The 15860-nt window shown below is 33.9% G+C and overlaps 2 protein-coding genes across 2 annotated transcripts; one reads left to right on the forward strand and one right to left on the reverse strand.

Annotated features, from left to right (window-relative positions):
- Positions 1-1437: 1437 nt before the first annotated feature.
- Positions 1438-4244, forward strand: LOC120283670. The gene is made up of 4 exons (XM_039290383.1): positions 1438-1560; positions 1725-1833; positions 3461-3540; positions 3961-4244. Exons 2-4 carry the CDS (start codon positions 1726-1728, stop codon positions 4031-4033), a joined length of 261 nt encoding a protein of 86 aa, XP_039146317.1. The 5' UTR covers positions 1438-1560; position 1725; the 3' UTR covers positions 4034-4244.
- Positions 4245-5254: 1010 nt separating this feature from the next.
- Positions 5255-14874, reverse strand: LOC120283525 (RNA pseudouridine synthase 6, chloroplastic). Its single transcript, XM_039290224.1, has 9 exons — positions 14599-14874; positions 13412-13540; positions 12238-12492; positions 11983-12064; positions 11229-11344; positions 11084-11138; positions 10814-10925; positions 10148-10317; positions 5255-5797 (listed from the first exon to the last, which is right to left on the reverse strand). The coding sequence occupies exons 1-9, from the start codon at positions 14844-14846 to the stop codon at positions 5513-5515; spliced, it is 1452 nt and encodes a 483-aa protein (XP_039146158.1). The 5' UTR covers positions 14847-14874; the 3' UTR covers positions 5255-5512.
- Positions 14875-15860: the final 986 nt, after the last annotated feature.

Raw genomic sequence — 15860 nt, forward strand, 5'->3', positions numbered from 1 at the left:
TTCAAGAAGCTTCAAAGAAAGTGCTGCATTCTAGAAGTCAAAGTCGGTGGCTTCATTACTCCCCCTCAGCACCATCTTACTTGAATTGCTGATTTACTATGTACTCCGAGTTGGGCACGCATTTCTTCAAACTTCTTTGTGTTGAGACCTTTAGTGAAGATATCAACAACTTGCTCTTCTGTGGGTGTTAGCTTCATGTGGATCTCACCTTGTAGCACTTTTTCTCTTAGGAAGTGGTAGTGCACCTCAATATGCTTGGTTCTAGCATGAAACATTGGATTTTCTGCTAGACACACTGCTGACCTGTTATCACAATGAAGTATTATCTGTTCAATCGGTTGGTGAAGACCTCTCAGTAATTGCATTAACCACATGCTTTATTGTGCTGCCATAGCTGCTGCTCTGATACCAAAATTGATAAGTGGAGAGACAATATATGAAACTTTTCTATTATTAATTTCTCAAAATAATTCTTATATTTTACATATCATTCTCACACTCTTACACTTTCTCTCACTATGCACTACTTCTCTCTCTTGATGCCTACATTCACTCTCTTGCTCTCACTCAAGTTGCTTAGTGGCTAGCTTAGCTTACACTGACACTTGCATGGTTGCCTAATGCTTTAACCCTTATTTATACCCATCATGAGGCGATTAATGAAGACTCTAGATACTAAGTTGGTTGATGAACCCATTATTCAAGAAGCTTCAAAGAAGGTGCTGCATTCTAGAAGTCAAAGTCGGTGGCTTCATTAAATAATAATAATAATAATAATAATCAGGGGATTACAATGAGTGTTTGCCTCACCATTGAGAAGATCTTTAGCCTTTTTGTTAATTAAAAAAATGAAAATACTTTTAATTTCACAACAATGTAGAAAAAAAAGTCAAAACATTGTAGATTGGATATAAATTATATAAAAAAAATTCAAATTCAAATTATATCTCTAAAGTAATATTTTTTTTGGCATTATTTATTTCAAATGTCTTCACAAATAATATTTTAAAGTAATAATTCTCTAATTTATATAACTTTTAATGAATATAAACTATTAAAAAATTATTTAAAGCCAAACAGAAAACTTTGTTTTCCATCCTCAAGATAAAGTTTCAAGAAAAAAAAATCGTCATATCTCATAATTGTTTGGAGTTAATATTATTGGTTGGAATGAAACTATTTAATAATACATATTCTTATTTAATTCTTTTTTACTTTTTCGTACCCTTGAAAGTAATTTTAATGATAAAAAAATGTTTAATAATTTTAATTCAAAAGCAGATGATATCAACACTTTTTTTTAATAAATAATCAAACAACAAAATTATCTGGTAAAAAATATTTCATAAGCCTAACAAAATATTTCACCTTAACAAAATAAAATCTTTTTCAAGGGTGAATATGCAATCTTGAGTTTTCGGGGGCTTATATGAAAAAAAAAAACAGAAAGCAAAACCCTGGTGATGGTGATCGGTGGAATCTGGAGAGGCCAAAACTCTCGTCTTGGCTCTCGACGATCAACAAGGGAACCAGATCCAAGTAGCGATCTCTTCACGATTGGTAAATCCTGATCTTTTCTTCGATTCATTGGAGCAATCTGTCATCTATTGTGATCGATTCCTTTGATTTCATAATCCTAGACATGTATGATTGGAATTGATTGTTAAATTTGTTTGGAATGTATGAAATCTTTGTTTGTTGTTGATGTGGATTTGTTGGATTAGAATGAGTAGGCCGGTGCCGAGGAGGGAGAGCCCATGGGGGTTGCCGGAGGGTGACACAAGGCAGCCTCAACCTCATCGGTGCAATGACCGGGCTGAGGATGTCATTCAGGTTTGGTTTGATAAGATCTTTGTGAAGTTGTTTGATGCTATTTATAACATGTTTTTTCTATCATTGAAACAGTAATTAGTACTTGTTGCTCAAATTTCATTCTTGCAAACTTTCAAGGTTTACTAGTAGTCACTTCACTTTATTGATCAAATTGATTATATAGTTTGTGACATTTGATGTTGTTCATAACATGTTTTTCTATCATTGAAAGAGTCATTAGTAGTTGTTGCTCGAATTTCATCCTTGCAAACTTTCAATGCTTATTAGTAGACACTTTACTGATCAAATTGATTATATATTTTGTGACAGTTGATGTTATTCATAATATGCTTTTCTATCATTGAAAGAGTCATTAGTAGTTGTTGCTCGAGTTTCATGCTTGCAAACTTTCAATGCTTGCCAGTAGTCACTTGATTGATCAAGTACAGTCGAGAGATCCCTCTTATGGCAATTGTTAAAATTTTGTATCGTTTGGTTTTTTTTCCCTGAACTTTGTGGTTGGGGCATCCTATCCAGGGATCATGAATTGGTTTTATTACTGGGTGGATACTTTTATGCAAATAATGAAGAGATTGAGTAAATTGGTTGTCATTTTTTCACTGTATATGAGATAGAATGTTTGTAGAACAATGTATTGCAATTTGAACAAAACAAGTGAAATTGGCTGCGAGGGCTTATTTCGCCCTCAACCCTTGGTACCCAAAAGAATGTACGAATAACCCCAAGGATACAATGAAACCATCATTTAATTTTGTCTTGCACTTAATGAGTTTTGTTTCATATCGCAATATGGTTTATAATAAGTTCTTATATAAATTTGCTAGTGTCTTTCAATTCTAGGACACAACCTTAATGTTTTTTTTCATCATTAGACACAACCTTTGGTTAAGTTTTTTAAAGACACAACATTAACTTTAGTGTCTATTCATCATTAGACACAACATTTAGTTAAGTGTCTTTCATAACTTTCATTTTGAAAATGCACTGACAATGTTTTCTATGATCAATAAATGTGTGGTAGTGTGCATTTGTATATGTGCATGATATGTAGGAAGGACTAGATAGATGATTTATACTTTAGACAAAAAATCTCACTAAGATGATATAGAGCTTGTACTTAAGGCAAATTTCCTTGAGCACCTCACCAACAAGATATTAGTCCTGTTGTTGCACCATTGCACTGTATGTTAATATTGTATGCCTAGTTCATGTACACAACACTCACTAACTATCTTGGGTTTTGTCTTTCTGTGGTATTTTTATGATTAATCCACATATTAATGGAAAGTTTTTTTTTTTCACATTTTTAATTTTATGTAGCACAGCACTTTTTGTCTATCTTGACAGTCACAAAATGTTCAGTTTCGGTGAAAAGGCTAGAAGAATATTATATAAGGTGTGACAGCTAAATTTCGATGCAAAGAGATTGTTTTTAATTCAAGAATTATTTTGACAGTTTGATTTTAAAGCTTTGCTTATTTTTTTTTCTAGGTTCACTGCATTTATCTTAATTTATTTTAATAAGCTTTGTTTGTTGTAAATTTTGTTGAGAAGTCATTTACTTTCATTTGCCTTAAGACTTTCAGATTGGTGCCCTAATAGATTTCACCTTCTTATATTGCCACAGGCTTGTTTTGAAGGAAATCCATTTAAAACAGTCCCAGGCCCTTTCAAACTCTTTTGGCGATGCATGCGTTCCAAGCCAGGGTATGTTAGCCTGTTAATTCATATCAGGTTTGAAGATTTTAACTGGTGAAAGTAGATGCTCTAAATAAATAATCCTTGTTCAGTTGATTGTTACCTGATAGGCATATCAAACTTTAGATTTGGGTCTTGAATATAAATTTTAGATGTGGGTCTCTCTCTATTTGTTAGCTGCAGGAGTAGGTGCACTTGACTTTCTGGCCAGATAGCCAACATCATTATAATCACATATGGATAATCAAAATTTGGTTGTTATAAACTCATTTTAAGGAAGCCTGGTTGCATTCTTTATTTCCAATTTATTTTTGACCCAAAAACTGTGTAAATGTAGGTTATATAATTAAATTTGAATAAATAAAGGCATGAGAGGTGATCTTTTTCCACACATACCTGTGCTCTGTTAATCAATCTTGTGTTTTGCAGGGAAGAGCCAACGGAACCTTTCTATTACTTGGAGCTGGAGCCGCCAATAAGGCAAGAGGTCAAACTTGAATAGCCGAGGAAGAGGAAAATTTCATGAATAAGCGGGCTAGTTTTTAGTGTGGTCTCAGCTGTTGATCTATGTTCATAGTCACAACTTTGAGCAATGCTTTTGTGTTAGTATCTGTCAAAACATTCCTGAAAGAACACCAATTCTGATTAGTACTGTTCAACAAAAGGGAAAAAAAAAGAATCTGGGCTCTTTACTGCATGCACTTTTTTGCCAATCATTGAGGCTAAATCTTGAAATATGATTGAATATTTTAAACAATTCATGAACCATAACAAACTGTAGTCTAAGGAAATTCATTGCTTATGTAACTTCTTTGAAGCAGAGGACTTCTGCCATATGACATGCTATGCAGAAGATAAATTAGCTTAGTTGCTTGGATAGGTGGGGTTTTTATTCATATTCCTGATAGGTGGCTTTTGTGTAAGTATTATCATTTGTGTTACAAGGCGTTCATTTTGGAGGGAGTTATCTGAAGTGGGAAAATAGAAGAAGTGTCACTTCTCTAAAGTGAGGGGAAGTGATATCACTTTCAGTATTTTCTAGTGTTCATTTGTCGAAAAGTAAAAATAGAATCGGAGAATTCAAGTGTTGCATGGAGTTGTATGAGTTTAAAAAAAAATTTGGAAGTGAGAGGAAGTGAGTGTTTATAAATCGACTAACTTTTTTCATTTCAGTAAAAAAATATTAAAGTGGGTTTAGTTCAAAATCCATTTCAGTGAGGAAAGTGTTACTTTAGACAGAAGTAGGAGAAGTGATATTTTCCCACTCCAGAACAAAATGAACATAAAAAATTGAAGAGAAACCAGACAACTTTCTCCCACTTCCCCCGAAATAAAAGTTCATTTGGGAAAAATACCATTCTCCTGAAGTGAGGGAAATTGATATTTTTATAGATTGGTTCACTCCCCCCATTTCAATAAAAAAAAATTCTGAAACAAGTTTAGTTCAAAATTCCCATTTAGTGTTAGTTTGGAGAGTTCCAAGGTTAACGTTTCAAAATTATGATGACGATTAATTCTTGGAATAATTGAAACTTCATAGTTCTTCAGAGAATATAGCAATAATAATCTTGTGGAGTTTATCATGCAATGACAATTTCATTAATACTAAAAAGCAAATTTACAGGAACATGAAGCTATGGAGAAGGAACACAACACCGAAATTGTACTTTTCTTCACAAGATAAGTACTTAAAATATAGACTTGCAAACTTGGATATAAAATTGGAAACAAACAGCTTTCTTTCAGCCCCTTCATTTTTACCCTCTTAAGAAAATTTGATCTCACTCCTGCTCATCATCCTGCTTGTTAACAAGAGTTCCACATCCTGTGCTCTTTCTCCACAAAAAACTTAATCGAGTAAAATACCTTACAGCACAATGCTGAACTGCTTCATCAGAGTAACAGAAGCCTGTGTTTGATCATGAGAATTTTCGTTGTCGTCTTTTGGTTGATTAGCATATATCAATCAACTTCGTCAGATTTATGCTATTCCATGCCTCCACCATGGAGCCCCGGCCTCATAGGAACACTCACCGTTGTCCCATGAGATTTGTGATGCTTGAAGTCCGATAGCTGCACTTGGTTCTTTACCGTACTGAGAAATCCACTCTTCGACAGCTGCCATTTTATCTTCATGACTTGTATATTCTTTTCTATACTCACCAAAGGGATTGATGAGAGGATTGGCCTTTTCTGATATCACAGCAGGCATGTACATAGAGTCACCGATGAGTGGTGCACCGATTGCAGCTAACTGAGCTCTGACCTGCATCGAATGGCCATATTTGATTAAATGATATAATGCTCAAGCTCCCCTTAATTTGATCAAAACTTGAAATGCTTGTATGCTTGGAAACTCAAACATCCTTGTCATTAAATAGTAATTGGCCTGTTGAAATATTAACATCCATCTTAACAGCGGAAGGGACTTCCACAATCTTAAATGCAAATCAAACACATTTGATTCAACCCTAAAGCTTGAGCTTATAGGATGAGAGAACGAAACCCATGTATTCATATCCATATTTAATAACTTCACCGACGTGAGATTATTAGTTACTATAATAGCCTGCCTTTATAAGCTAGTCTTGTTGCTTAAAAATCAATTAGCCAAGCTCTTTATATTATGTTAGACTCAAACCACGCACGTTATCATTCAACCCAAAAACATAATATGATCAAATGAGAGACCTAAACTTGTATATTTATATCCATATTTATTAACTTAATCCATGAGTGACTTTAAGTAGTCTCACACATTATACTCTGAAGCTGAGCAAAGGCGGCAATGTTAGGATTATGCCCTCGAATGCCAATGAGGATGCTTGTATTAGGGCATTTCACTTGTATTATGCATTCTTATTATTAATAATAGAATTTATTTTGATGTTCATAAAAATATTGTTATGGCATTTTTAATTAGTTTTTTTTTTTTTTGGGAAAGAGGAGCGGGGCGAACCCACGAGAGACCCAAGAACGTGCACAAGCCTCGGTGGAACAAGTGGGAACGGGGCCGCGCTCACATGGGCGCTGAAACCACCCGTACACAACCACTATTCACAACTCCCAGAAATGTATCCTCAGCCGAGAATCGAACTCTCACCACTCGGTGAGAACTCTATCGGCGACCCGTGTACCAATAGACCCGAAGGTCGTTGGCTGCATTTTTAATTAGTTTTGAACATCATAGTCCATGTGTATTAAGTTAAACCTTCTACTCTTTGTGGGATAAAGAGGAGGCACTAGAAGAGTTTAGTATTTGTACATTTAAATAGTTTGCAAATCGGAGAATCTTTAATTGGGAGTTAAAGATTCGTAAGGATTTGTACGACATATACTTTGACAAAGAGTGCTAGTTGAACACTATAGATCGTGGGAGCATATGTCATAAATACATCACTGGGATTTTTGTATTCGAATATGACTCGCAACAATCCAATGGCAGGTTTTACTCTTTGACAGTCAATGATTGGGATTGTTGGTTTTTATCATATAAGTGGACCTTAGACCTAAAGTATTATGATCACAATGTGCTTGTGACATCTAGTCTGTTACTAGAGTCATTAGGCTCAGTTTACCTTTTGGTAGGGCCGACCTCGAACTGCGGTTATGTCAGTCAAGTAGCAATTGTGAGTGATCACCAAGAAGGAATTCGTTCTCTAAGAAGTAACCGAGTTAGTATCCTGTGCGGTCATAAGTATGTGAGATTAGAAGACCTCGATCAAGGTAGTTAAACTAATCGTGTGGGATACAAAGGATAGTTTGGTAATCTTATTCTACTATGGTTATTTGCATATGATCGACTTCAGTGAGTTTGACAATTACCATGACTCACTCAATTGAGATACAAGAACGAAAGGGTTTATACACATATGGTAATCATAATCGAAAAGGTTCGTAATGATCTACTCATTAATGTTCAATTGGGCTATAACGTGGGGCCATGGACTAGCTAAATGTCACCCACGTCCTTTGGTATTCTCCCATTGCCAATCGAAACGAACTTAGGGAGTCACGCTTAAAAGGATTAAGAATCAGTCTCATTTTAAGTACAAGGATAAAATTATCAATTTATAATTTTACTTCATGGGATAAATGAAATTGTAAATTACTCTAAGGTTTGTCTTACGTTTAAATTTTGATTCAAATTAGATGGAGTCGAATAATTAATCAAAATTATATGGACTTAAAAGACAAAAGTGGTTTTAGTTACATTATGACTCATATTTGTAATAGAACTTTAATAATAATATTTATCATGCTATGATGTTTCATATTTGAATCGGACTTCATAATAAAATAATATTTATCATGTTTTATGAAGTCTCTATAAATAAATATAACTTCTCCTAACCTTAGAGGGAATCAATTAATTCTCTGGTGAGAAAAATCCACAAGCTCTCTCCCTCTCTAACCTTAGCTGCTATTTGGAGAAGAAGAGATTGTTTCTCAATTCCGACATGTGATCTAGAGACATGGGATTTTCGTTCGATGCTAGGAGATCTACGATAATCCGAGGGACAAATTAGGAACATTAAAGGAAAGGTTTTCGAACATCCAGAGGTAATTTTCTAAACCTTTCAATTAAAATATAGTGTTCATTAAAACAATTAGATTCTATCGCAATTTCATTCTTGTTTCCGCATGCCTCTGATGGTGATATATAATTTTGCGATATTTATTAACAGTGGTATCAGAATCAGGTTAATTGTTTTAATGAACACTAGGTTAAATCATATAATTTCATTGGTATTTAATCGGAAGGAAACATGATATAATTAAAATTATGTATGTTTTCTTGATTTCTTAAATTAGGGTTTTATTAATGTTATATTTTATAATAATATGTGTGATAAAATCCTTACAATATAGATTAATAATAATAACAATTAATATAATAATTAATTTAAAAAATAATAATTTGAACGGGCCCGGCGTAGCCCCGCCCAAAGTACGCTACGCAGCACTGCTAGGCCATGCGCAGAGGCAGTATTGCGTGTAGCCACTGCGGGCCCGGTTGGCTCATGTGCAGAGTTGCATAGTGCCACGCAACCCCTGCGAGGCCGGCGCAAGTGCACAGTGTGACACTGTGCATAGGGCCCCGCATGGGCACTATATGTATTAATTTTAATTTTTTTTAATTAATATTATTTATTTATTTATTAGTTATTATTGTTATTGTTTATTTATTTATTTTGTTTAAAAAAACAAATTGAATTGACAACAATGTGGAATATATGATTGTTATACTTTTTGCTTTGATGTGTGGAATGGATGGATGTCATACAATCATGAATTTTAGGATTTTTTATATTTCTTTTATTTTGCATTTATGTATTTGGGTTATGTATTTTAGGGCATTTTATATTTATTTTATATTGTGTTCAACGTACATAAACGCAAAATAAAATAAATATAAAAAGCCCTAAAATCCATTATCGTATGCCATCCATCCTTTCAACACATCAAAGCAAACATAAAACAACCATATATTCCACATTGGTGTAAATTCAATTAATTTTTTTAAATAAAATAAATAAATAAATAAACAAAAATAATAATAACAACAATAATAATAACTAATAAATAAATAAATATTATTTATTAAAAAAATAAAAAATTAAAACATGTAGCACCCACACCCTATTATGCATTGTGCGGTACTGTGCGCCTGCACCGGCCTCACAGGGGCTACACGGCACTGTGCAGCTCTACACATACCCAACTGGGCCCCACAAGGGCTGTGCAGCACTGTGCACCTGTGCCGAGTTTGTAAGGGCTGCACGCATTGCGCGGGGCCACTCCGGGCCGCTCAAATTATTATTTTTTAAATTAATTTATTATATTAATTGTTATTATTATTAATCCATATTCTAAGGATTTTATCACATGTAATATTATAAAATATAACATTAATAAAACCCTAATTTAAGAAATCAAGAAAACATACATAATTTTAATTATATCATGTTTTCAGCCGATTAAACACCAATGAAATTATATGATTTAACCTAATGTTCATTAAAACAATTAACCTAGCTCTGATGCCACTGTTAGTAAATATCACAAAATTATATATCACCATCAGAGTCATGCAGAAATAAAAATAAAATTGCGATATGATCTAATTGTTTTAATGAACACTATATTTTAATTGAAAAGTTTTGAAAATTACCTCTGGATGTTCAAAAACCTTTTCTTTGATGTTCCTAATTTGTCCCTCTGATTGTTGTAGATCTTCTAGCGCCGAACAAAAGTTCCACGCCTCTAGATGGAATTAAGAAACAACCTTTTCTTCTTTTCCAAATAGTGGCTAGGGTTAGAAAAGGAGAGAGCTTATTTCTCAATTCCGGCGTGTAATCTAGAGGCGTGGGATTTTTGTTCGGTGCTAGGAGATCTACAACAATCCGAGGGACAAATCAGGAACATCAAAGAAAAAGGTTTCGAACATCCAAAGTAATTTTCTGAACTTTTCAATTAAAATACAATGTTCATTAAAATAATTAGATCATATCGCAATTTTATTATTGCTTCCGCATGCCTCTAATGGTAATATATAATTTTGCAATATTTACCAACAAGCAAGGTATATAATAAAAAAGCAAATCAAAAATACCTGATGTGTTTTTCCTGTCAAGAGGTTGATTTTACATTCATAGGCAACGGACCACGAGGGCCATCCACAACCCTCGATGTTGTACCTTCTCTCAACATCCGAACTTGGCCATGGGACCTCCTTGCATTCTAGAACCTCCAATTGGCAAAGATGCCATCCTTCAATAAAATCTATGATTGCAAAAACATTTACATGAAGATTACTAAGGAAATGGAGAAAAGAAACTCATACGAAAGAGCAGGATGTACAGTTTTAATCTCTACTAATCAACAGGCTGATGATAATTGCTGATGGAAAATACGTTTCCACAAATGGATGTCAAGAATGAAGGAATTCACATGAGAATTAGAAGTAACAGCAACGTGTTGATATGGTGTGACAAAGTTTGAATCTGAAGGAAATTTCTTATAAACTAAAGTTTATTGTTTCAATCTCAACAAGTCAACAAGTTGATGATAATTACTAATGGAAAATGCGTTTTCACAAGTGGATGTCAAAAATGAAGGAATTCACATGAGAATTAGAAGTAATAGCAACGTGTTGATATGGTGTGACAAAGTTTGGATCTGAAGGAAATTTCTTATAAACCAAAGTTTATTTGCCAAGTCCAGAATCGGGTTACAAGAAGTTGCAGAAAAGGTAAATAGCAATGAACATTGCAATTACCTTCTGAAACTAATCTTGGAGCAATGTTCACAGGACGCATGTAGTGAGAAATTATTCCCAATGGCACAGGTGCAGCAGCGAGACCAAGATAAAGCTTTTTCACCTGTTTTTCCTGATTTTCATAATTAGATTTCCATCAGCAAAGATGAAAAGGAATTCAAGCACATTGTAGGAAATTGTAAATTGAAATGAAATCAAAGAAGGTAAACAAGGAGAGCATAAAATCCAATATCAGCATGCCACAATGAGTTGCAAAAGTATTACAATTACCCTAATCATTCCATGGAAAATGGCACAGAACTCCTTTGTTTTGGCCAACACAACACTGCATGAGCATACCAATCAGTGTTATTGAAATTTCAGGATGTCAATAAGTATATACATTAGTTGACTTGAGGAATAAGTAAAGACAAACCAGCCTTCGGTACAGTTATCTATCTGATGTGTGGTCCTCAGAGGAGTTTCTAATCCCAAAGCACGTGAAGTAAAAGTTGCACAACTTTCTTCAATGTTATCAGTTGTTCCTCCTACCTACCAAAGCAAGCGTTAATGCAATCTGAAATGATATTAATGCTGTGCAAAAAAAAAGTAGTTGACAGCAAACATTTAATGAGAAACTTTCATTCTGAAAGATAAATCAGCAAAATAGCAAAGATATCTCTAGCACTCATATGAAAACCTATACATAGTTCTGAACTAGAAAGTGATCCAAAAGTCAGCAAAATCAGGGTTCCTCATCCATAACTATGATAGTCTAATGTGCGGATGACAAACCGTCTGAGTCGAGGCATTAAATTCAAATAAAATGGCCTCTTAAAAGGCACACGGTGATCATCCAGCTTAAAGTTGGTTAAGGGATTCTAATATGAATATTAGTTAATTATTTGATATAGATTCATGTCACTAACCTAAAACTTGCATTAACTGAGTTCAAAGAGATCAAATCAAGTACATGCATCTTATCATCAACATCCTTATGAAAATGCAGTTCTGAATAAGGAAAATATCATATCGTATATGACGAAACAAATAACAAATGGAAATAGGCATACGATATCCGACTACAATATAAATCATATCTTCATGGATATAGTGATACTGGCTAATTATATTAGGATTTGGTTGATGAGAGACTATGGAATAAAAAATGCGAGCATAAGCATACATACTGAAGTAGCAGCTGGTTTGTCAAGAACAACATATGAAGCAGTAACAGCTATAATTCTGGACTTCCAATCAACCTCATAGCACCTGGTTATACCATGTCAATTAGAATGGGAAACTGAAATCGCAAGATAAAAAATATATATATTTTGAGGAAGCATTTTTTAATATAATCTCTTATTGAAGAATCTAGACAGTGGAAGAAAATACAGACATAGACCTCATGGGCTTCATACAGAAATCAAGGAAATAAAGTCTACCTTGGAAAGCGTTTTGGGTGTACATGTACACGTAAGTAGGTCCCAGCTTCAACAAATTCATTAACATGAGTTATCCTATAAGTTTTTTGAGCTTCTCTCACAGTTTTCCCTCTGAGAGATGACCTCTTCTGCAGAACTGATGGTTCTGTCACTTCTTTAAACAGCCGAACTTGTTCAGGAGTTGCACTTGGTGGAGGTTTTGGGCAGACAAGTGCATAATGCACAGCTCCAAAATGAATAAGATCTGCAACAAACCTTTATATATAAAATATTAATTTTTTCAAGTGTATGACATGCAATATGCAGGTTTGCACGTTACACTGTTAAACTATTTATGCAGTTGACAACTTTAATGCTCTTTAAATCAAGAGCATAATTTAGTGTAAATCCAGAAGGGCATTTTGGTTTCTGAACCAGGAGTTTCTTACACAGAGGGAACTCATTAGTCTCTGGTGAATCCTGTAATGATCTAGGTTGTAACTAGTTTGCATTAAAAGGTAATAACTTGGGAAATTCGTTAAAAGAACATACAGAATGCCACTCCCATCATCCTCTCATTCTAATAATATGAATAAAAACACACATCTCAATTATCTCATTATTTCTACATGTTTGAGATAAAAAAACATAATGGTGTTAAGATGATCAGAAACTTTTAATCATATTCCAAAAAGGTTGTCATAAATCCAATAACATTCCTTATTCACAGCAAACCACTTCAAAGTGCAAACTATCGATCAAACAAATTATATTGAGTTCACTTCAAAGTCGAGCACCAAAAACTGTATGTACTTGTCAATCTAATTACCATTTACCACTGAAACTTAATTCCCTCACCTACACGGTATTTGATTCAGTAACCAAATATCATGTTATGAGATAGGACCATATATAGTACACCAAGGAACAATTCCTAGATTGAAGGTATAATCCTATTTATCCTTTCATGTAATGTTCAAATGTTTCCATGCCTTGGATTGAATTTTCTTTCTCTTATTAACACATTTTTCCACTGTAACTAAACAATTGGACATAAAGCCACTTCTTGATCCATTATGCAAGAAGTACATGGTCACATTTCTGAACCTAGACATTCTCTATTGTCAATATAGTTGGCATATCAAAAATTAAAGTTCAAAAAGAAGGAAAAAAAAACAAAAAGGTTTAGACTTACAATGAGGGAAGATCCAAAGCTTTGGAAATATAGTCAACTACTATGCCTCCTTCAGAAACTACAAGGTGCTCAATTCTTGGAGGTTGATTTTGCTGTGGGCACGGGAGTAAACGATTGTATTCAGGATACCTATGTAAAAATGATTAATCTGTTAGATCAACTGTAATGAAAGGAATCACAAACAAACCCACACCTTCAGAAGAAGCAAACATGTCAAAGCAAAAAAGAAGTGAATCAGAAATGAGAATCACAGCAAAAAGAAAAACATAAAGCACAATCATACCAAGCAAAACAGAATCTAGTTCAAATTTCTTTCAAATGAATGAGCAGAGTCACCAAACAATAAACTAGAGAACAATAACATAAGTTGAACACATATTCATGTCATGTAAGAATTATACTGTTATGTGATTTATATAGTTTAAAAAGAGCACATCAAATTCTGACAATGGTATATATAGCCTTTGGGTGTGAAATGTTGATGCCCGTCAAGATTACGCTACCAAGTTAGAACCTAATATTATATACTTAAGTAGTCATACATGCAATGCATGCATTTGCTTATGGCAACCATGCAACCTAACCAAATTAATTCCATCTACATGTTAAAAAAAAATGACACAAGGTGAATGCAAAAATTAATTTGCCTCCTGGTAGAGTAAAAAGTTACTTCTTTCCAGCTGTAGATACTCTCATGCAATATCATCAATGAGGAAATAAAAAAAATTCATCAGATCTTAATGGAGCACTCATTGTCAGCAACACAGAACGAAGGATGGATTTCCTTGTAATTTCTTGCTAACTTTCAAAGACAACAATACTTCTCAGGAAACTACTGCAGAGTCAAACGCCGAGAAAATTTTATTCATTATACATTAAGACAAAGAAAAAACACAGTGGGACGTTAGGCCTAACTTCGGCTACTTATTTTTCACTAACCAGAACTTATTATTGACTAAAGCCAGCTCATTTACCAAGCCTTAGCTTCAGTGAAATCACGCCACAATTAACAGAGATTTCAACTCTAAACTTATCAACTTGCTGATTTCTCTTTATAAACTCGCTTATAAATCTTCAAGCCCAATCAAAAACACAACTTGGAAACTGTGAATGAATCACCTATATACTAAAATTCCATATTAACACGGAGAGATAATCACAAACAAAAAACGGAGAGTGTTACCGACCTAGGATACACACTGCTTTCACTGGATAGAAAGGCATCCGCTTTGGCAGCAGAGACCTGAGCCAAGGGCTTCTTCTTTGCGACCCACCAAAGCTCTTTATTGCTACGGCGGGTCCTGGAACGAGGAGAGGTGGACAGAGCACGAAGGAGAACTCCAGGCGGCACCATTAGGCCCTTTGGATTGGAAGCCCGTAGCGAGGAAAGGAGGACATTAGAGAAGAAGGAAGCGAGAGGAGCGAGAGCCGCCATTACTGCGTCTCTAGTGGAACACTTGGTTGAGTTGGTTCGTTCGACGAACGAATCGCGAAGGATTAGCCTCTTTTAAACGGGTGCGGGCGATGAAACTAGCAAACCCGAATCCGTTTGTTTATATGCAAATATAACCCTGGTGAAAATCGTAATTTTCATTGCAATAGATCTGATCCCATCTTGGAGTTGTATAATTACTCGTAGACACGATAAAAATAAAATTCTTACAATTAAACCCCCTTAGGTATATATCTTAATATCTGCATGCATATAATGTACGTTGCTGAAGGGGCAGAGTGGCATTAACTATTGGAAAGGGTACTTTGATAAAAATATTATTGTGGAAATATTTTAGAAATACACCACGGGAGTGTTTGTGAAAAAAATATATATATATTTCCCTATTTAAAATACATCTAAATAATCATTTTTTTTATAAAAATATATACAATACATATTTATGCTTCTTAAAAAACAAATAAATGCAGCAAAATGCGATGAAAACTCATAAATTTTTTTACTTCTTATAATATACATATCTATATTTCTAAAAAAATTTTCAGTATATTCGCATTTGGTCCTTTACTTCGATTCACTCTTTAAGAAGATAGGTTTGAATCCCAATTTATATGAGAGGATAACACAAATGTTATAGAGCTTAGCTTTCTGTGTGTGGACGTCTTTAACATATAGTTTATCCATATTTGTCAAAAAAAAAATTTATAATATTTTTAAAAACAATGCAAGAAAAAAAATATAGGTTATACCAAGAGTAAAGATGCACAATCAACTGGTTTTCAATATTTTTTAGAATTAAAAAAAATGCAAATAAGTAAACGTGATGTGTATCATATAAACCATCTTCAAACAGAATTCCATATAATTTAAATTTTTGATCTTCTCTTTGACATTATAATTATCTTATACCAAGCAAACTAATTTTAATTTAAATAAAATCTTTTAAACCAAGTAGTGTTACTTAAGGGATATGTGTAGATTTTTTTTTTCGAAAAA

Source organism: Dioscorea cayenensis, chromosome 19 (assembly GCF_009730915.1).
Source record: "Dioscorea cayenensis subsp. rotundata cultivar TDr96_F1 chromosome 19, TDr96_F1_v2_PseudoChromosome.rev07_lg8_w22 25.fasta, whole genome shotgun sequence".
Taxonomy (NCBI): Eukaryota; Viridiplantae; Streptophyta; class Magnoliopsida; order Dioscoreales; family Dioscoreaceae; genus Dioscorea; species Dioscorea cayenensis.